At 43.5% G+C, this 22,495-nt stretch overlaps 2 protein-coding genes across 6 annotated transcripts in view; both read left to right on the top strand.

The window, feature by feature from the left end:
• Positions 1-21,692, top strand: part of wipf1b (WAS/WASL interacting protein family, member 1b) — a 55,344-nt gene extending 33,652 nt beyond the window's left edge. For 2 of the 3 annotated variants that reach the window (XM_060918727.1, XM_060918728.1), the window contains exons 4-8: positions 634-771; positions 2,209-2,940; positions 3,040-3,243; positions 3,329-3,442; positions 3,600-6,061. In XM_060918727.1, coding sequence (XP_060774710.1) covers positions 634-771; positions 2,209-2,940; positions 3,040-3,243; positions 3,329-3,442; positions 3,600-3,652 — 1,241 coding nt within the window. In that variant the 3' untranslated portion in view covers positions 3,653-6,061. Of the gene's footprint in view, positions 1-633; positions 772-2,208; positions 2,941-3,039; positions 3,244-3,328; positions 3,443-3,599; positions 6,062-21,682 lie in introns of those variants that run through there. The other variant, XR_009654492.1, reaches the window with a different exon arrangement.
• The window catches only part of gpr155b (G protein-coupled receptor 155b), a 51,426-nt gene continuing 42,201 nt past the window's right edge, over positions 13,271-22,495 (top strand). For 2 of the 3 annotated variants that reach the window (XM_060918724.1, XM_060918726.1), the window contains exon 1: positions 13,271-13,452. The gene's annotated coding sequence lies outside the window, so the exon portion shown is untranslated. Of the gene's footprint in view, positions 13,453-21,912; positions 22,258-22,495 lie in introns of all 3 variants that reach the window. The other variant, XM_060918725.1, reaches the window with a different exon arrangement.

A 22,495-nucleotide genomic window follows, 5' to 3' on the forward strand; every position in this document is an offset into this window, starting at 1 on the left:
TTTGCGTCACATTTTTAGAGCACGTTCGTACAGTCATGAGTAACAACTAATAGAAGAACAGATGCTTGCGTGAAGGATGTGTGACCATAAACAGATAAAAAAAACCGTGATATTTGAGATTAAGTTTTTTTTGTAAGGAAATATTTATTTAGCATTTATGGAAGGAGTCTCCAGTGTCAACAGGGAGGGGGGGGAAAAAAAGAGGCTGGTCAGCAACCGTTTATAGCTGCTATAAAGTTATAACAAGAATGAACTTGTTCCACAACATTAAATGTCTTTAAGTAATCTTCAGTAAATTACTGGATAATAAAACATGATTAGTTTAGCACTACAACTCATTCAAAATGGTTTGATATTGATGAGACAAGACCATAAATTGTGAAGTCTACAGTGGTGGACACTTTACAGGACAATCCCTGGCTTTCTTAATTTGCTTCAGTTATTTAGGTCCGCTGGTTTTTTTTGAAACTGTGTAGAAATGAGTGTAGAATACGATGGAGTGACTCTGTTCGTCTGATCGTCCAGCCATGTTGTGTTGCGATGCTCTAAAATCCACTTGCGCCACTATGAACACATGCTATGACAGTGTGTGTTTTCTGAATTCATATGACAAGCTTTCGTTTATTTTGACAGAGCCCAAAGGAGGAGGAGGAGGAGGTGGTGGGGGAGGAGGAGGAGGAGGTGGTGGTGGTGGGTTTGGAGGCGGCGCTTCAGGAGGACTTGGAGGCCTGTTTCAAGATGGCATGCCAAAGCTGCGGTCCACTAAGGATGGTAAGGAACACACACACACAGAGTGCTGCCAGTAAGACACATTTCACAGCACTGTTGTTTTGGACATCATGCCATTCTTGCCAGATGAGCTGGTCTTATCGTGAATGTCATGGGCTCTGAAATTGGTTAAACAAGAGTTACAGTTAAAGGTCCTGTATCTTATGATTTTTTTTTTTAAATAGATCTTGATTTTTACTCTCAAAATAATATCTATTTTAAAGTGCCTTTTCTTTTCATAGCAGTGAGTTCAACAGAGCTTTGTTCCAGTAGAATAGAGCTCTATTACAGTATTATAGAACAGACTAGAGCTGTAATATAGCATAACATAATAGAATAGAGCTGTATTATAGTAGAATAGAATAGAGCTGTAGTACAGTAGAGTAGAATAGAGCTATGTTACAGTAAAATAGGACTGTTAGAGTAGAAAAGGGCTGTAGTAGAGCTGTATTATAGTAGAATAGACTAGAGCTATAGTAGAGTAGAATAGAGCTGTAGTACAGTAGAGCTGTATTATAGTAGAATAGAATAGAGCTGTGTTACAGTGGAGTGGAATAGAGCTGTGTTACAGTAGGCCAAGCCAAGAAGCCTTTATTTGTCACATGTACATTTAAGCACACAGTGAAATTTAACCTCTGCATTTAACCCATCTGAAGCAGTGAATACCCACATGCACAAACAAGTGAGCAATGAGCGCACACACACATACCCAGAGCTGCGGGCAGCTATGCTACAGTGCCCGGGGAACAGTTGTGGGTTAGGTGCCCCTGCTCAAGGGCACTTCAGCCCAACCTCAGGCCATGGCTGCCCCATGTTAACCTAACTGCATGTCTTTGAACAGTACAGTAGAGTAGAGCTGTGTTACAGGAGAATAGAATAGAGCTGTGTTACAGTAGAGCTGCATTACAGCAGAGCTGCCTTACAGTACAGTAGAATACAGGTGGCAGCACGGTGGTGTAGTGGTTAGCACGGTTGCCTCACAGCAAGAAGGTTCCGGGTTCGAGCCCAGCAGCTGGCGAGGGCCTTTGTGTGGAGTTTGCATGTTCTCCCCGTGTCTGCGTGGGTTTCCTCCGGGTGCTCCGGTTTCCCCCACAGTCCAAAGGCATGCAGTTAGGTTAACGTCGGGCGGCCTTGGACTGAAGTGCCCTTGAGCAACGTACCAAACCCCTGACTGCTCCCCGGGTGCTCTAGTGTAGCTGCCCACTGCTCTGGGTGTGTGCACGCGTGTGTTCACTGCTTCAGATGGGTTAAATGCAGAGGATGAATTTCACTGTGCTTGAAGTGTGCATGTGACAAATAAAGGTTTCTTTTTTAAATAGAGCTGCGTTACAGGAGAATAGAACAGAGCTTTATCCCCAGACATTAGAATAGAAGTGAGAGTTATTAATAGCTATACAACCTGCCTTTTTTCTTTGTCTCTCTCATTTTCATTATTTTTAGACTCTAGTGGCGTTCGCCCCCCCATCCTCCCTCCTGGTGCACGTAGTTCTGGTCCACGTCCATTTGTGGGTGGTGCTAGCTCCTCCCCACGTTTCTCTGGGCAACGTAATGGCCCTTCTGACTCTTCACGTCTTCGTGTGACTCCTCCACGCTCTGATACCCCTGGAGGGCTGCCTCCGCCCGTTCCTAACACTCCACGACCCAGTCAGAGCAGTATGCAGAATAGGGGACCTCCCCCTCTGCCTGGCGGACCTCGCTCTATGCACACCCCGCCCCCTCTGAACCCTTCTGGGAGACAAATGGCGCCACCACCCATTCCAGGTGGACGTCCCTTCTCCAGCTCTGCAGCCCCACCTCCTGTGCCTCATTCCAACCGCCCTCCTCTTCCCCCAGCTCCCAGTCGAGGAGAGGACCGCCCACCGCCTGTTCCCCCTGGCAACCGCCCATCCATGGCCCTCCCACGGGATGGCCCGCCTCCTCCCCCTCCTCCTTCTGCCAACAACAAGCCGCCTCCACCTCCTTCCTCATCTCGTGGGCCTGCAAGTTCCGCTCCTCCCCTGCCACCAGGACGACCAAAGCCCAGTGACGATAACACGCCACGTCTTCCTCAGAGGCACCTGTCACTCACTTCTCATGGCCCATCCCCTCCTATGCCTGGGAGGCCAGGCCCACTTCCTCCACCTCCCTCTGAGAGACCGCCCCCCTTGGGTCGGAATCCGCCCACACGAACCGGTAATGAATCCCTGTGTGTATTTTAGAACATATTTCCTATTCATGTGTTTTATCTCTGAGTCTGTTTTATTGTGTGTGTGTGTGTGTGTGTGTGTTTAGGTCCCCTCCCTCCTCCACCGCCTTCTGGACGACCAGGAAGCGGAAGCGTGAGGCCAGCGGTAGCCCCGCCCCCTCCGAACAGAGTAGGGTCAGAGCCTCTTCGCGCCGGCAACAGACCGCCCCTCCCACCAGACCGACCCACTTCTGGAGGACCGCCCCCTCCTCCTCCTCCAATGGGCAATGGGTACCATAGTCAGGGTGCAGGTATGATCTGTGCTTGTGTTCATATCCGCCTTGATTATCTATTGGTTCACATGAATATAATGTTGTTTGTGTGTATTCGATACAGATGAGTGGGAAATGCGTTTTAGTTTCCGACCCGTGTCAGATTTCCCGCCTCCAGAGCCTTACATCCCCTGTCAGAAAACGTACCCCAGCAAATTGGCCAGGAATGACGGCAGAGGTAAACATTCACGACTTTTTATTATCATTTTGTTGACTATTAAGCTGTATAATGATGGTTTTTAGCTAACAATTAAATAATCCCTTTAATCAACACGTCGCTCTGTTAGCCAGACCTCCTAGGTTGCGAAAACTTAGTGAGTGTGTGTGTTTTTTAGGTTCAGCGAAAAAGGAGCGAGGTGCTCCCCCACTGCCTCCCATTCCCAGATGAAGGAAGTGGACTGGACGCTCAGGGACACCATGCGTCTTCCTCTGTATTTGTTCGTGTTTTTTTTTTTTCCGTCAAACATTATTTTTGCATGTGTGGCACTTCGTTTGCTGCTTTTTTTTTTTTTTAAACCTACTATGCTACACGTTGTTTACGATAACGTCACATTAGTGATGGCGCTCAACAGTTTTATACAGTTGAACCCAACACGCAAACAAATATCTGCTGATGAAACACCATGCAGTGCCTTCCCTGTTCACATTGCTGGGCCAATGTTTGATATTTTTTGTTTTCTGTGGGTGGGAATGTACTTGTAGTTGTTTAACACATGTGCACCGCGCACACACACACACACACACACACAGCTACTACATCACATAATGAATGAATGAGCTGACAGGGCCAGAAATGGGTCACGCTGCTTTAAAATGTCTACCACAAAGCCTTTATATACCTAATCTCCTTCATTATTCTTCCTCTCCTAGCGTTTACTCACTATTTCTCTCTCTTTATTAGATGCCCCTCCCACTAAATTTATTCATCAGGATCAGTTTTGATTGGTGGAAAAACTTGATATGTGGTTAATGGATGAAATGTTATTGTATTTCCTTACTAAGTGTGTGTGTGTGTGCGTGCATACAGAAGACTGTTTGAAGTCTGGATTCTATATATACAAAGCTCAAATGATTAACACAAGCTCAACAAAGTTAAGTTCTCATTTTCTTTATTTTTTTAATCTAGTTTATTTAAAACTTAAAGGAATAGTGCAGCATTTTTCCAATCTAATCTCTGTCTTGATCCAACACATCTGTAGAATATGTGCGATAATAATAATAATAAATATTATTATTATGGGTAAGAATGCTGTCTCATTTTCTTGTACTGGGGAAAAGAAGAGAAATCCATTTTCCTCACAAAAGAGACACTCATAATCCTGTAATCCAAATCTAAGGGCAGATGTTGAATTTGGTCCGTAAACGTTAAAACACATGACAATATAACAAAAGAACAACCTTTGCACTATGAAGCAGACATGGTAGAATGTCTCCTAGGGAGTTGTACGTAATTTTCCAACATTGAAGCAATAGAACGTCATCATTATTTGCACTTTCCCCAAAAATCAAATTCTACTCTGCAGAAAGTTAACTAACTGCCCTTAGACTTTTATTATTCATGACTTTGAAGTAAACAACAGTTGTTTTTGTTTTTGCTTTTTAATGATCGTCTACGGTATTCGCACATCCACTCCCGTTGCGATTGACAGAGACGAGAGTCGAAAAACTCTGGAGTATTCCTTTAATCCGTGCTGCCACCTTTTTGAAATCAGGTGTGTGCTTAGAGCTTTGTCTGATTACAGAAACATGCAATATTCCGTGTGAGTGTCTATGACATGACATGGGAATGATTTGATATTGTAATGAAGGATGTGCCTTATTATGATCTTTGTCTGTGTGTATAAGGATATTTGTCTCGAAGAAATGAAGACCACAGAGTGCCTAAAACTTTTTTTTTCTCCATGTTTATTAAGTGTTGCTTCTGTTTTTGCTTTGTGCTCATGTTCATTTCTGTACGTTCTTGCAGTATTATTACGACTGTTATATAATTGACAAGATTTGTTGTGTTTCAAAAGTGCACTTTTTTTGTATGCACATATCCATAGTCTCTCTCTCTCTCTCTCTCTCTGTGTATAATTTTAAACAAAGGCCCTTTAGTGTGAACATGTCACACATTGACTGAACCTGATATAGGAAATAAGCTTATGTGTGATGTGCATTAGCTTGGTTTGGCTTACGATATTCATGCATTTGTTTACAGGCCATTTCGATGGCACAAGCTTTCACAGAAGGATGAGATGAGAAAGAAAGAGCTAAAAAAAAAAAAACAGGATAAAGTATGACCCTGTACCTTCTATTAACCCTGACTATTGTCAAGCCCTGCAATCTCGTCAGCACGGAATCTACAAGATTATTTTTATTATTTTGTTTGGTGAAGTGTGTGTGTGTGTGTGTGTGTGTGTGTGTGTGTGTAAGCAAAAAGTGCACAAAAGCTAGTCATAAGAAGTCACAAAGCGAAGACCAAAAAAAAAAAATCACACCAAACCTCTGGATTGACGTGTACAATTCTGAAAAGGTGAAAGTTCATGAACAATTTTAAAACAGGCCTACGGTTTCTCTCTTTTTTTTTTTTTTTTTTTGCACCCGTGCCTGTCAGTGATGCCTCGATGATGTCACTATGAATGAGGCACATGCAGCGGTACTAAGAGACTGTGGTTTTTCTTTTCTTTTTTTTCCTCCCTCATTGTTTTACTTGTACTGTTTGTTAAATCTTCTCGGCTTGTGCCTTCGTTCTTTTTTGTGTGGAACGTGAAAACATGTTTAAGAAGTTTTCTAAATAAAAGTTGACTTGAACCTCTTATGTTGTATGTTCACAATATAAATATACAGAGGATATGATTATTATATAGTACCAGCCAAAAGTTTGGACACACCTCCTAAGTCAATGGTTTTTCTTTCTGACCATATGAATTACGACAGGTGTGGTGTGGAAAAGGGCTATTTACTGTACTTTTATGGCTTATTATTTACTGTTTGATCTCGGACGCATTAAGAAGGCAATAAACTCATTTACTAATTAACTTTTGACGAGGCACACCTGTTAATTGAAAAGCGTTCCGGGTGACTACCTCATGAAGCTGGTTAAGATAATGCCAAGAGTGTGCAAACTGCCATCAACATAAATGCTGGATACTTTGAATAATCTGAAATATCAAACATTTTTAAACACTTTTTTTTTTTGTTTACTACATAATTCCATGTATATTCCATATGTTAGTTCATAGTTTTGATGTCTTCAGTAGAAAATAGTCAATAAACAGAAAAACCTATGAATGAGTAGGGGTGTACAAACTTTTTTGAATGGTTCTCTGTGTGTGTGTATGATCACACTCACTGTCACGGTTAGAGATCAGAAAATGGCCAGATTGGTTCGAACTTTTTTGCCAGGGAGGATATAGTAACTCATATAATCACTCTTTACAGCCGTGGTGAGAAGAAAAGCATCTCAGCATGCAACAGCAGAACAACACACTGGGTTCCAGTCCTGCAGCCAAGAACAGGGATCTTAGAATTAAAAACAAGTTCTTGTTAAAGTGGAAAGTAAGAGTAAGTCATTATCATGAGGTACCAAGTCATAATTATGAGAAATTGTTGTTGCTGACAGTCATGTAAGAAGCATGAGTGACGTTTTATTTACGTTGATAATGTTTTTGATCATGTAGAGCCATGTTTCTCGAAGTTGAACCAGTTCTGATCATTTTATTAAAAATATATTCCATGGGTTGAAGAAAAATCCATGGCTTCAGTAAATAGTCAAAATATTAACTCAAAATATAGTAACTCATATAATCACTCTTTACAGCCGTGGTGAGAAGAAAAGCATCTAGCCCAAGAGCATTAGCTCAAAATTGAGTCCAACCCGGAACAAATTAGTAACAAGCTGAATTTTTCAGAATATGTTCAGAATACCCTTAGGAATAACATACTAAAAGTCCCCGGGAATCCACCTTGTGCTCTCTGAGAAATTCAAGATGGCGTCCAAAATGGCCGCCGATTGGAGATTTTTCAATATCTCAGGGATAAAACATAATATAAATGCAATTAAAATGTTAAATTATATGTTCTCTCATACAAGCAATGCAAATTCACCATTGTCACACTGTTAAAATTAAAATTAACCAAGATTACAAGGTCATTAATGTGGAAATTACATGGAATTTGATGGTTGACATGATTGACAGATTAGCTTAGTAGGCTACCTACATACATGCACATAATGTAAGACAACAATTAGACATCAATTTCCTTAATATTTAGTGCATCTTTAAGCTTTGATAAAATATTAAAGGGAAATTAAATTTGAGAACTCTGTCTTCTAAAACTACAATGGCAAGCTGTTTCAGTACGCTTCTTCAACATTCCGGCGACTTTCATGACAAAAAGGTCTGCCTCAATAAAAGCTCTTGCTTATAAACAATGAGTAGACTTAAACACTTCTCAGTGCCTCAGTTGTAATGCTTGGACCTTTGTTGTACCATCAATGAAGTAGTGAATTTATTCAAGCTTGTTTAAGGGTGGAAAAAAATTAATCTTTGAGTTTCTAGCGCCAGTCTTTACTACTAGCAATGCCAGTGTGTTCGGACAAAAAATGACTAAACTCAGCATGACCTTTTAAAAATGACTAAACTCAGCATGACCTTTTAACATGCCATTTTTCATTTTACACCACCAATTTACTTTAATATTAATGAAAATAAGTGCTCCAACCCCTAGTAATTGTGTTTGTTGTTTTGTGAACAGAATAGGATGATACGGAGTGAACGAGTAACCAATGGATCCACACTCTATAATCGGTAGTGTACATTAAATAGCACATGTATAGATTTACAATTATAAGTCTGTAATTATTAGTCCTAAACATTAAGATAGCCATTTCAAAAACATATGAGATATCTTCATGATACCATAACGATTATTTTGTCATAACAGTCATTGTTATTTCTTCTTGGATGTGAATTTATGGGCCAGGGCGTTTCAAGATTGATACTTGATTCAAGGATCGGACTGGATGAAACCTACACACATTCATAGTACTGTGCACATTCATAAATGTGAACTGGTGAAGTGCCAAAAATATGATAATCTAACCAGACATGGCAAGCGAACACATTATACACAAATATACTGTTATAATAATGTGTACATTGTTATTATATAATGTTAATACACAATGTAATTAATACACACATTGGAATTTACTCTCCTACCCTACAAAACATATATTCTGACCTTTTAATTGCATTAATATTTTGTTTTGGGTCTGAGATATGGGCAGATCTCCATTTGGTGGCCATTTTGGACGCCATCTTGAATTTCTCAGAGAGCACAAGGGGGATTTCCGGGGACTTTTAGTATGTTATTCCTAAAGGTATTCTGAACATATTCTGAAATTTTCAGCTTGTTACTAATTTGTTCCGGGTATAACTCCTGGGCTAATCTCAGCATGCAACAGCAGAACAATATACTGGGTTCCAGTCCTGCAGCCAAGAACAGGGATCTTAGAATTAAAAACAAGTTACTGTTAAAGTGGAAAGCAAGATTAAGTCATTATCATGAGGTACCAACTCATAATTATAAGAAATTGTTGCTGACAGTCATGTAAGAAGCATGAGTGACGTTTTATTTACATTGATAAGGTTTTTGATCATGTAGAGCCATGTTTCTCGAAGTTGAACCAGTTCTGATCATTTTATTAAAAATATATTCCATGGGTTGAAGAAAAATCCATGGCTTCAGTAAATAGTCAAAATATTTTTGCACACATTTAGCTAAATGTTATAATTGTATTGATACTGAAGGGTAATTTAACAGGTTTTATAACAAATTTAGGGGTTATGGAGTAAAACAAATTGAGAACGCTTGATTTACAAGCAAAATTGATGGAAAATAAAATACTGTTAGGGTTTTGCTGGGATTCGAACCTGGTTCGCTGGTGTGATAATCCAGCAAACCCCCACTAGGCCACCAGGGGGATGACTCAAGTGCAGAGGCGTGAGGCAGAAGTAGAAAAGTATCAAAAAGTTTATTTACAATATTTACAGTCCAAAAAAATATAATCCAAAAAACGCTCAGAAGATGAAGGGAAAAATAAAATATCAAAAAGGTCAGAGTCAAATACAAAAGCCAAAAAAAAAAACTAGAAAAGAAAAGGCAAAATACCAACGCTCAGAAGATCCAAAAAACAGTAAATACAAAGTCCAAAAAGAAAAGCAAAGTACAAAACCAAAAAGACAAAGGCAAGGAACACGGACAGAGGTAACTGGAGCTAAACATAACAGCACAAAGACTCCGTGACAAGAGGACTGAACTCAGGGGTATAAATATACAAACTAAAATAGGACACAGGTGACACTAATGAGGACTAGGCGGGGCACAAGACACATGGAAAACAACAAACATAAAACACAAAGCGTGGCGGCCTCTAGAGGCCAAAACAAACATGACAAGAAAAGGAAATAACAGCGGCCTCTAGAGGCCAAAACAGTCCCAGTCCTAACAAATACGTTATATTTCTAATATACAGTATAATACAGCATTTATTCGAAGACGTCATAAAGGAGGACTGATTCCAATTTAAATTTTGCATTTTTTAAGGGAGATAATGTGGTGATTTTATTTGCACATATGTAGTCACGAACAAACACATACACTTCAAGTAGTCACAAATGTATTCTGATTCATATAACTTCACCTGGGCGGCACGTTGGTGTAGTGGTTAGCGCTGTCACCTCACAGCAAGAAGGTCCAGGTTCGAGCCCCGTGGCCGGCGAGGGCCTTTCTGTGTGGAGTTTGCATGTTCTCCCCGTGTCCGCGTGGGTTTCCTCTGGGTGCTCCGGTTTCCCCCACAGTCCAAAGACATGCAGGTTAGGTTAACTGGTGACTCTAAATTGACCGTAGGTGTGAATGTGAGTGTGAATGGTTGTCTGTGTCTATGTGTCAGCCCTGTGATGACCTGGCGACTTGTCCAGGATGTACCCCGCCTTTCGCCCGTAGTCAGCTGGGATAGGCTCCAGCTTGCCTGCGACCCTGTAGAACAGGATAAAGCAGCTAGAGATAATGAGATGAGATAACCACACCTACACTGATTTATGCTGATTATATACTATTTCAAAGCTGAGCGTGTTGATTTGCAGCAAAGAATAAATGAAGTTAATTCTATTAAAAGTAGTAATAAATTGGTTTATGAATGATCATAATTACAGTAAAATACAGCAAAGACATTGTTTATACTGAAGGTTGTTTTCTGCTAAATCACAGGCCTATTCAAAGAGTGTATTATTCTGACTCTAGCACCTGTAGTCATTTTGAACCCTGTATTATACACTCTGAATGGTGTTGTTTATAGCATACCCCTTCTTATTGTATATTTTGACTCTTTCTGAATTGACCAGGGTGGCACGGTGGTGTAGTGGTTAGCACTGTTGCCTCACAGCAACCAAGAAGGTCCTGGGTTCAAGGCCGGCGAGAGCCTTTCTGTGTGGAGTTTGCATGTTCTTCCCGTGTCTGTGTGGGTTTCCTCCAGGTGCTCTGGTTTCCCCTACAGTCCAAAAGACATGCAGGTTAGGTTAATTGGTGGTTCTAAATTGACCGTAGGTGTGAATGTGAATCGTTGTGTGTCTCTATGTGTCAGCCCTGCGATGACCTGGCGACTTGTCCAGGGTGTACCCCGTCTCTCGCCCATAGTCAGCTGGGATAGGCTCCAGCTTGCCTGCGACCCTGTACAGGATAAGCGGTTGCAGATAATGGATGGATGGATGGATGAATTGACCATTCATACGGGAAAATTTGGCTCAGATGTTACAAAATCTGAGAAGCGCTAAATGTATTGCCCAATAGAAAAAGCTTTAGTGGCATGACATGACATCAAGTCAAGTCAACTTTGTCAAATATGCTATACATGCTCGACATACAGCACAGATGAAATTTCAGTCCTCTCTGACCCACGGTGCAAACAGGCAATGCAATAAATAAAAATAGAATTGAAATAAACAGTATAAACACTAGATAAGAAATAGACATAGACTAAACACTCTATATATATATATATATATATATATATATATATATATATACACACACACACACACACACACACATATATAAAAATTGGAGCAAGATGACATAAAATAAACAGTCAAGGGCACTTGAGGTATAGCAGGTAAACATGAAATAAGCAGTATAAACAATAATCTAATATCTGTTAAAGTGAGGTAGTGCGGAATAGTGCAAATGAGCGAGGTAAAGTGAAATGTGCAGTCCCTGAGTTCAGTGTGCGAATGAATGTTGAGAGTATGTGTGTGTGTGTTTGGGGGGGGAACTGTGAGGGTGACATGATGTCAGATGCTGAAGGGGGGGCAGAGGAGGGGCAGAACAGGGAGGGAGTTGAGCCTCCTGACCGCCTGGTGAAAGAAACTGTCCTTGAGCCTGCTGGTTTTGGCCCGGAGACTCCGCAGTCTCTTCCCCGATGGCAGCAGACTGAAGAGGCTGTGAGATGGGTGGGTGGGGTCACCTGCAATCCTGATCACTTTGCGGGTGAGGCGGGAGTTATAGATATCCATAAGAGAAGGGAGAGAGACACCAATGATCCTCTCAGCTGCTCTCATGATGCGCTGCAGAGTCTTGCAGCAGGACACGGTGCAGGCGCCGTACCACACGGTGATGCAGCTGGTCAGGATGTTCTCGATGGTGCCTCTGTAGAATGTGTGCATGATGGGGGCCGGGGCTCTTGCTCTCCTCAGTTTGCGGAGGAAGTACAGACGCTGTTGGGCTTTTTTGGGCAGTGATGCGGTGTTGTTGCTCCAGGACAGGTCTTCAGAGATGTGCACACCCAGGAACTTGGTGCTGCTCACCCTCTCCACTGCAGCACCGTCAATAGTTAGTGGAGCATGCTGGGTGTGCGCTTTCCTGAAGTCCACAACAATCTCCTTTGTCTTCTCCATGTTCAGGCGGAGATTGTTGTCCTTGCACCACATGGCCAAGCGGCTCACCTCACTCCTGTAGATTGTCTCATCGCCATTGTTGATGAGCCCCACCACAGTCGTGTCATCCGCAAACCTAATGAAGAGGTTAGAGCTGGATGTTGGTGTGCAGTCGTGCGTCAGCAGAGTGAAGAGGAGGGGGCTCAGCACACATCCTTGGGGGGGCCCCTGTGTTCAATATGATGGTGCATGACATGACACGTTAACCAATGAAATTATTTGTATACTCTGTGTTTTCTTTCTAAGACAGTATAAAATGAAAACTGTGTAATTTTGAGTCGGTTCACTCTGCAGACCGAACACGGCTTTTATTATTTGATTTAATAAAAGTCTAAACTGGGCGGCACGGTGGTGTAGTGGTTAGCGCTGTCGCCTCACAGCAAGAAGGTCCGGGTTCGAGCCCCGTGGCCGGCGAGGGCCTTTCTGTGCGGAGTTTGCATGTTGTCCGCGTGGGTTTCCTCCGGTTTCCCCCACAGTCCAAAGACATGCAGGTTAGGTTAACTGGTGGCTCTAAATTGACCGTAGGTGTGAATGTGAGTGTGAATGGTTGTCTGTGTCTATGTGTCAGCCCTGTGATGACCTGGCGACTTGTCCAGGGTGTACCCCGCCTTTCGCCCGTAGTCAGCTGGGATAGGCTCCAGCTTGCCTGCGACCCTGTAGAACAGGATAAAGCGGCTACAGATAATGAGATGAGATGGGATGAGAAAAGTCTAAACTTTTTTGTAACCTCTTGGACTTTGGATCATTTTTTGCTTGGAGAGTTAGTGTTTCCACGACAATCATAGAGCATAATACAATGATATAAGATTAAAAAAAATATTAAAGCCAAAAAGACATTTGATATTTACATAAAATATCGTTTATCTGAATTATTATTATTATTATTATTATTACAACATTCTGGCTAAATCATCCTCGACCAACCACACACAGATAAATCAGGCAACCAATCGTTGAAGAGAATGGGTGGGACTAATACTTAGACGCTTTCTTATAGGCTAGGCGGACTGTCAATCAATCAGCTAGCGGGCAGTGGATAGTTTCTGTGAACTAATGTTGAAGATGGCTAAATCTTTAAGCTACAAATTCACGGTTAGCAAACATAATGAGGACGTATAGTGAGGAAAATTTGCACGTTTACCATGTACAAGATGCTCTCAAAATGTTTTATATATATATTATGAATGATATTAAACGCCGTTTCATGAAGGTACGTATTAAACAATATCATAACATAACACCCGTCATGATGAGTACAGGTCAAGTAGAAATTAGCATTTAGCTAACTAGCGAATTTCAGTTAACTTACAAGTGTGCTAGTAAGTTAATTTATTTATTGTGCACAATAAATTATCTATAAAATAAATCCTGTTGTGCTGTCACGTGTAAGAGAATTTGTGTCTTAAGTCCATTCACATACAGTGGGGAAGATAAGAATCTGATCCACTGCCGGTTTTTCAAGTTTTTCCACTCACAAAGAATGGAGAGACAGAATCTAAAAAAAAAAAATCCAGAAAATCACATTGTATGATTTTTAAATAATGAATTTGCATTTTATTGCATGAAATAAGTATTTGATACAGTAGAAAAACAGAACTTAAAGTGCCATTCCACCATTGGATGTATTCTTTGGCATAAAATACAATATATTTTGACAACATATATAAATGGTATCACTAGACAGAGAAATCTTTTAGCTTCAAAATGATATATCAAACATAATTTTTTGACAACGACAAGTATATTAATTTTGCGACCAAAGTCACCTACCCTTTTAATTTCCGCGCGTGATGTCATCGGCAGGTTCCCCTTCTTGTGTACCACGTGACGTGTGACGTGGCACATATTATTAGCAATGGCGGATAGAACGCGATAAAAATAATACCAATAAATCTAGCTAATACCAATAAATCTAGCTAACTGAAAGATTAACTCAAAATTGTTCGCAATTTTTTTGGCCCCCATATACGAGGAGAAATGACTCTCTCACTTTGGGGGTTTCCTGGTCTAAAAATAGACCGACACGTGGTACACAAGAAGGGGAACCTGCCGATGACATCACGTTTCACTACAGCGCGGAAATTAAAAGGGTAGGTGACTTTGGTCGCAAAATTAATATACTTGTCGTTGTCAAAAAATTATGTTTGATATATCATTTTGAAGCTAAAAGATTTCTCTGTCCAGTCATGTTGTCATAAAATATATTGTATTTTATGCCAAAGAATACATCCAATGGTGGAATGGCACTTTAACATTTGGTACAGAAACAAATTACAGAGGTCAGATGTTTCCTGTAGGGCGGCACGGTGGTGTAGTGGTTAGCGCTGTCGCCTCACAGCAAGAAGGTCCTGGGTTCGAGCCCCGGGGCCGGCGAGGGCCTTTCTGTGTGGAGTTTGCATGTTCTCCCCGTGTCCGCGTGGGTTTCCTCCGGGTGCTCCAGTTTCCCCCACAGTCCAAAGACATGCAGGTTAGGTTAACTGGTGACTCTAAATTGAGCGTAGGTGTGAATGTGAGTGTGAATGGTTGTCTGTGTCTATGTGTCAGCCCTGTGATGACCTGGCGACTTGTCCAGGGTGTACCCCGCCTTTCGCCCGTAGTCAGCTGGGATAGGCTCCAGCTTGCCTGCGACCCTGTAGAAGGATAAAGCGGCTAGAGATGATGAGATGAGATGAGATGTTTCCTGTAGTTCTTGACCAGGTTTGCACACACTGCAGCAGGGATTTTGGCCCAGATCTTCTCCAGATCTTTCAGGTTTCGGGGCTGTCGCTGGGCAACACGGAGTTTCAGCTCCCTTCAAAGATTTTTTATTGGGTTCAGGTCTGGAGACCGGCTCGGCCACTCTAGGACCTTAAAATGGTTCTTAAGGGGTGTTCACACGGCAACTTTTACTCCGGTGTAGCACCGGGTCTGCCCCGGTAGAGCGTTCACACGGTACAAAGTTATACCGGTGTAGCCCCTGAAAGCTGCTTAAACCGGTGCAAATCTAACCCTGCTCGGGAGGTGGTTTAAGAAATTTACTCTGGAGTAAGGGCCCGTTTACACGAGGACGCTGTCGGGTAAAAACGACTAAATATTTTATCGGAAGTGCCTTTCGTGTACACGGGGACGGAGTTTCCGAGGCTGAAAAATGGAAAAAATTGAAAACGCCTTCCAGAGTGGATAAGTTAAAAACAGCCCCCGTTGCATATCCGTCTAAACTACCCAATACGTGAAACTCTGCTCGGATCTGCTCACGTCGGGTACGCGTTTACGTCATACATATGTCATATACTGTACATGCCAGCTCGGGAAGTAAGAAAGTAAGTAAAAAAGTAAGAGCATGTCTGATTACATCGATCCAACCGACCTTCAAGCTGCTCTGGCAGCTTTAATAAACGTCCAGGAGTCCTTCGAACATCTATACCGAATCTGCACATATACCGTTAATGAACAGAGGCGGGTATAGTATGCTCTTACTTTTTTACTTACTTTCTTACTTACCATAGCCAGAGTAGTCAAAGTTTTCGCGGCGCAGATGTGCAGATCAGACAAGACGGAAGACGTTGCGCATGCGTGCAGACATAGCAGAGGTCTTTCACAGCACCGCCTAGCCGCCTGGCATGCACATCCAATTGAATTCCACACATTTATGCGTCACCGTATAGACGCAGATTTCCTCCTTGAAAATGGTCGTGTAGACGCGGAAAAAAGTGAGAACGAAAACGGACTTTTGCATTTTTGTTTCAGACCGTCCCCGTGTAAAGTGGGCCTAAATGCTAGTTTACGAGGCAGCACCGATATAAAATGGGACGTCTGAACGCTACAATTGGTAGCCAATTTCCATAGGGTGATCGCGACCCGTTTTTCAACGCTGATCGGCACTCGCATGACAGTCGTTACACGTGAGAGGGATGGACGAAGCTTAGCGCACAAATATCCGAATGCTTCTTTGCTCATTCTGAAGTTTGATATCCAGTCTGAATGAGCAAATGATCCGTTGACAATTCTCTCCCACCAAACAGAACTGTGTGTCTTCATCCAAGTTGTTTTCCCGGCGCTTGGTGATGCCATGACAACCGTCCACATGGCCATGAACGACACGAAGTCGTCGATTTGTTGCCGAGTGAATTGTAGAATGCGTTGTTTTCGTGCTGTCTTGTACTTGCGCAACCTTTCCTTTCTCTCTTTTACCCTTTTACGGTGTCTGATAGACAACAACGTAGAAAGTTTGTCTGGAGAAGTATAAACCATGTTTTTTCGAATCACAAACAAGGCGGGAAAAGGAAGTACATTTTCACGCATGCGCGTATTTCATTTTCGCATTATTACTATCGTATAGCACGGTCGCAAAAACTGCTGTGTGAACGCACGGCATACAGATCTTCTCCAGATCTTTCAGGTTTCGGGGCTGTCGCTGGGCAACACGGAGTTTCAGCTCCCTCCAAAGATTTTCTATTGGGTTCAGGTCTGGAGACTGGCTAGGCCACTCCAGGACCTTAAAATGGTTCTTAAGGGGTGTTCACACGGCAACTTTTACTCCGGTGTAGCACCGGGGCTGCCCCGGTAGAGCGTTCACACGGTACAAAGTTATACCGGTGTAGCCCCTGAAAGCTGCTTAAACCGGTGCAAATCTAACCCTGCTCAGGAGGTGGCTTAAGAAATTTACTCTGGAGTAAATGCTAGTTTACGGGGCAGCACCGATATAAAATGGGACGTCTGAACGCTACAATTGGTAGCCAATTTCCATAGGGTGATCGCGACCCGTTTTTCAACGCTGATTGGCACTCGCATGACAGTCGTTGCACGTGAGAAGGATGGACGAAGCTTAGCGCACAAATATCCGAATGCTTCTTTGCTCATTCTGAAGTTTGATATCCAGTCTGAATGAGTAAACGATCCGTTGACAATTCTCTCCCACCAAACAGAACCGCGTGTCTTCATCCACGTTGTTTTCCCGGCGCTTGGTGATGCCATGACAACCGTCCACATGGCCATGAACGACACGAAGTCGTCGATTTGTTGCCGAATGAATTGTAGAATGCGTTGTTTTCGTGCTCTCTTGTACTTGCGCAACCTTTCCTTTCTCTCTTTTACCCTTTTACGGTGTCTGATAGACCACAACGCAGAAAGTTTGTCTGGAGAAGTATAAACCATGGTTTTTCGAATCACAAACAAGGTGGGAAAAGGAAGTACATTTTCACGCATGCGCATATTTCATTTCTGAATTATTACTATCGTATAGCACGGTCGCAAAAACTGCCGTGTGAACGCGAGTGGGGCTGCACCGGTGCCAACACGCTTCTCTCTAGTAAGCAGGTTTGTGACGTGTGAACGCTCCACAAAATTTACACCGGTGTAAGATATATCGCAACAAAATACATCGGTGCAGCATCGATGCAAATATGTGCCGTGTGAACACCCCTTTACGGAGCCACTCCTTAGTTACCCTGGCTGTGTGTTTCGTGCCATTGTCATGCTGGAAGACCCAGCCATGACCCATCTTCAATGCTCTTACTGAGGGAAGGAGGTTGTTGCCCAAAATCTCGCGATACATGGCCCCATCCATCCTCCCTTCAATACATTGCAGTCATCCTGTCCTCTTTTCATGGTTCCCACGGGTCGTTGAAATCCTTGAAAGTTTGTGAATTTGAGAAAAAAAAAAAAATCAAGGCCTTGAAAGTTTTTGAAAATATACATAAATAGACATGGGTCACTGAAAGTCCTTGAGTTTATATATTTTGTGCAAAAATAGAAATTGAAGACCCTCAGACAGCACTGCATCAAGTACCATCATTCATCATTAGCTGATATAACCACATGGGCTTGGAATTAACTTTGGCAAACCTTTGTCAAGCTCTACAATACAGAGTTACATCCACAAAGTTTGCTTAACGTTAGCTCTCTTGCCGCTGTTTAACCTGCATCATTCAACTTCAGTCACTCATGCACACGTGATGGTGACCGTCGCACTTTCTTGAGGCAGGTGGCATTTATTTGTCTACTCATTTGGCCATGGTCATGTTCATCAAAAATGTGTTTGTGTTATGAAACTGGTGCTAATGAAATAAACAAGCAGTTTACTTTGTCGCTCAACTTACACACTGTTTTGCTGTGCTGTGTTAGAGAAGGCAAGAGACCACATAGTCTGCCATCACTGTAAAGGCCTCTGCATGCTCTTGCGACAAGGCTTTCGCAGATAGCTTTTCGCAGACAGTTGTAATTTATCGTTGAGCGGGGAGTAATAGGCGTGCGTGATGTTATTCACCGCCACAACGCAAGGGGGCGCGAAATCGCTAGGAGTAGTTGGTGGGTGTGGTTAGTGGAGTGTTTATCCTCCGGTTACTTATAATGACTAGAACTGGAGTCGTATAGATGTCCGTACTTCCTCACTTCCTCGATCAACCGCTCTTCGTGCTGCTCCATCTTCGCTCGTGTTTTTAAAAATGGCGGTCGTGAAAACAAAACAAACCGGGAAAGTAGGGAAGCGGAAGTGCGTGTACAGCGGATGTAGAGTGGACCAATCAGAGCCCTCTTGTCTGCGACGCTGTCTGCGAGGCTTCTGCGGTGGTCACAATTTTTGGGAGGTGCGCGCAGAGCGTCTGCGAAGGTGGGGGGGCTACGCAGACGCTGTCTGCGACGCCATCTGCGAGGACTGCATTGTCAGCATAAATTGGCCTTAACAGTACAATAGAGAAGTCTTGACACATTCAAGCCTCTCTCTGTTTAATTGTTGACTGTGAGCTTTTGTAAAGCCTGCTAGTTCTCCTTCTTAGTGTTGTGACAGTAATTAACCTTGATCCGTCTCTCAAACTATACTGTGTTGGGTCCTTGAATTTGATGGAATTAGGCCTTGAATGTCCTTGAAAAGTCCTTGAATTTGATCTTTAAGAAAGTGTGGGAACCCTGATGATGTTTCCCACCCCCATGCTTCACGGTTGGGATGGTGTTCTTGGGGTTGTACTCATCCTTCTTCTTCCTCCAAACACGGCGAGTAAAATTTATACCAAAAAGCTCTATTTTGGTCTCATCCGAGACGGTGACGAGTCTGCATACAGACGGCAGGTTGAACAGCTGGTTTGGTGGCGCGGTCAGAACAATCTGGAACTGAACACGCTCAAAACTGTGGAGATGACAGTGGACTTTAGGAGGAGCCCCCCGCCGCCCATCACCATCACCAACAACACTGTGACTGCTGTTGAAACCTTCAGGTTTCTGGGTTCCACAATCTCCCGGGACCTGATGTGGGAGCCCAACACAGTCACTATCATCAAAAAGGCCCAGCAGAGGTTGTACTTTCTGCGCCAGCTCAGGAAGCTCAACCTGTCTAAGGAGCTGCTGACACAATTCTACTCTGCCATCATTCAGTCTGTTCTCTGCTCTTCCATCACTGTTTGGTTTGGATCGGTCACCAAACAGGACAAGAACAGACTGCAACGGACAATAAGGTCTGCAGAGAAAATTATTGGTGTCAGCCTGCCCTCCATCCAAGACCTGTACCTGTCCAGAGTCAGGAAACGGGCAGGTAACATCTCTGCAGACCCATCACACCCTGGTCACAAACTGTTTAAACTTCTCCTCTCTGGAAGACGCTACAGAACACTGTACGCAAAAACAACCAGATACAAGAACAGTTTTTCCCCTCAGGCTGTCTCTGTGATGAACAGCTAAAACCGGACTCATATATCAGTAACATCAGCTGTGAAATATCTGCACACTCGTACCGTCATTCTGTGCACACTGTATATTTATATTTACTAATTCATCCTTGCACTATGCTGTCTATACATATATTTACCCTTCTACATGCACATGGTTTTTTTTCTACGCTTTTTATCTGTTTGCACTAAGAGAGCTAAGTGAAACCGGAGTCAAATTCCTCATGTGTGTTCACATACCTGGCAAATCTCATCTCATCTCATCTCATTATCTCTAGCCGCTTTATCCTGTTCTACAGGGTCGCAGGCAAGCTGGATCCTATCCCAGCTGACTACGGGCGAAAGGCGGGGTACACCCTGGACAAGTCGCCAGGTCATCACAGGGCTGACACATAGACACAGACAACCATTCACACTCACATTCACACCTACGCTCAATTTATGGCCCTTTTCCACTACCCTTTTTCAGCTCACTTCAGCCCGACACGGCTCGCGTTTCGACTACCTCAGAGCAGCACGACTCGGCTCGCTTCAGCCCTACTCAGCACCCAAAACTCGCACGGTTTTGGCGTAGGGCTGAAGCGAGCCAAACCGAGCCGAGTGGGGCTAGGGGCGTGAGGAGACACTCCCCTGTGCACTGATTGGTGAGGAGGAGTGTCCTCACACGCCCACACGCCCCGCGAGCACGCTGGGATCTGTAAACACCGTAAACCCGGAAGAAGAAGAATTACGAATTACGAGAATTTCTGAAGCCTTATGGGCCTCGCCTCATCTATACGCTCTTGCCAGTATCTGTCTGCGTTGTCGGCGACAACAAGCCACAGCACCAAGACCAGCAACACTAACGACTCCATGTCCTCCATGTTTATTGTTTACTATCCAGGTCGTGAGACTACCGCTTAAAAGGTCACTGATGTCACTGTTTGCGCCGCCTAACGACATCACGTGACATCCACCCACTTTCGCTAACTCCACCCAATGTGTCCACCCACTTCCAGCCAGCATGGTTCAGCGCGGTTGTAGTCGAAATGCAACTCCAACAGCCCCACCCAGCTCGACTCAGCCCAACTCAGTACCGCACGGCTCAGCCCGACTCAGCCGCGTTGGTAGTGGAAAAGCGGCATTAGAGTCACCAGTTAACCTAACCTGCATGTCTTTGGACTGTGGAGGAAACCCACGCAGACATGGGGAGAACATGCAAACTCCGCACAGAAAGGCCCTCGCCAGCCACGGGCTTGAACCCGGACCTTCTTGCTGTGAGGCGACAGCGCTAACCACTACACCACCGTGCTGCCCACCTGGCAAATAAAGTTTATTATTATTATTATTATTATTATTATTATTATTACCTTCTCCCGTGCCTCTTCTGGATCATCCAGATGGTTATTGGCAAACTTTAGACGGGCCTGGACATGTGCTGGCTTGAGCAGGGGGACCTTGCATGCACTGCAGGATTTTAATCCATGATGGCGTAGTGTGTTACTAATGGTAATCTTTCAGACTGTGGTCCCAGCTCTCTTCAGGTCATTGACCAGGTCCTCCCGTGTAGTTCTCGGCCGATCCCTCACCTTTCTCATGATCATTGATACCCCACAAGGCAAGATCTTGCATGGAGCCCCAGACTGAGATTGACACTCATCTTGAATTTCTTCCATTTTCTAATAATTGTACCAACAATTGTTGGCTTCTCACCAAGCTGCTTGCCTATTGTCCTGTCGCCCATCCCAGCCTTGTGCAGGTCTACAATTGTGTCCTAAGACAGCTCTTTGGTCTTGCCCATGGTGGAGAGGTTGGAGTCTGATTGAGTGTGTGGACAGGTGTCTTTTATACAGGAAACGAGTTCAAACAGGTGCAATTAATACAGGTAATGAGTGGAGAATAGGAGGGCTTCTTAAAGAAAAACTAACAGGTCTGTGAGAGCCAGAATTCTTGCTGGTTGGTACGTGATCAAATACTTATTTCATGCAATAAAATGCAAATTAATTATTTAAAAATCATGCAATGTGATTTTCTGGATTTTTTTTTTTTTTTTTTAGATTCTGTCTCTGAGTTGAAGTAGCCTGGGCCCGCCCATCCTAAGCGTGATGCAACACGAGGGCCTGTTGCGAGCTTAGTCTGGCCAGGCAAGCTATCTACAGCTCTTCCAAGCTCCGGAAAAATCGGGAGCCAATCAACTTTGAGCATCTCCAACGGCCCTGGGTAGAGGCGTGTTCAAGGCAGTGACGTAGTAGAACAGCGACCGGAAGCCATAGATTGTTTACAGAATCATGCTGTATTGAAAGCATTCAACGGGAAGTTCTCATTGAAAACGGAGCAAAGAGCAGCCCTGGAGGTATTTATTGAAAGGAAGGACGTTTTCGCCTTGCTCCCGACCGGCTTCGGTAAGAGTTTAATCTACCAGTTAGCCCCGCTAGTAGCCAAATCAATGGGGCTCAGCGAGAATCCTATCGTCGCGTCACATACGTCAGAGGAAAGCGTGATGTGATTGGTTTAAGCTTCGTCACAAACTTTTCTGGCTTCGACCAGTAGCAAACCGAGGCATTTCAGGGAGGCGGGTCAACCACGCGCTTTGGGAAATGGTTGGGTTTAATATCTTGGCCAGACCAATAGCTCGTAGAG

This window comes from Neoarius graeffei, chromosome 4 (assembly GCF_027579695.1).
Source record: "Neoarius graeffei isolate fNeoGra1 chromosome 4, fNeoGra1.pri, whole genome shotgun sequence".
In the NCBI taxonomy this organism is placed as follows: Eukaryota; Metazoa; Chordata; class Actinopteri; order Siluriformes; family Ariidae; genus Neoarius; species Neoarius graeffei.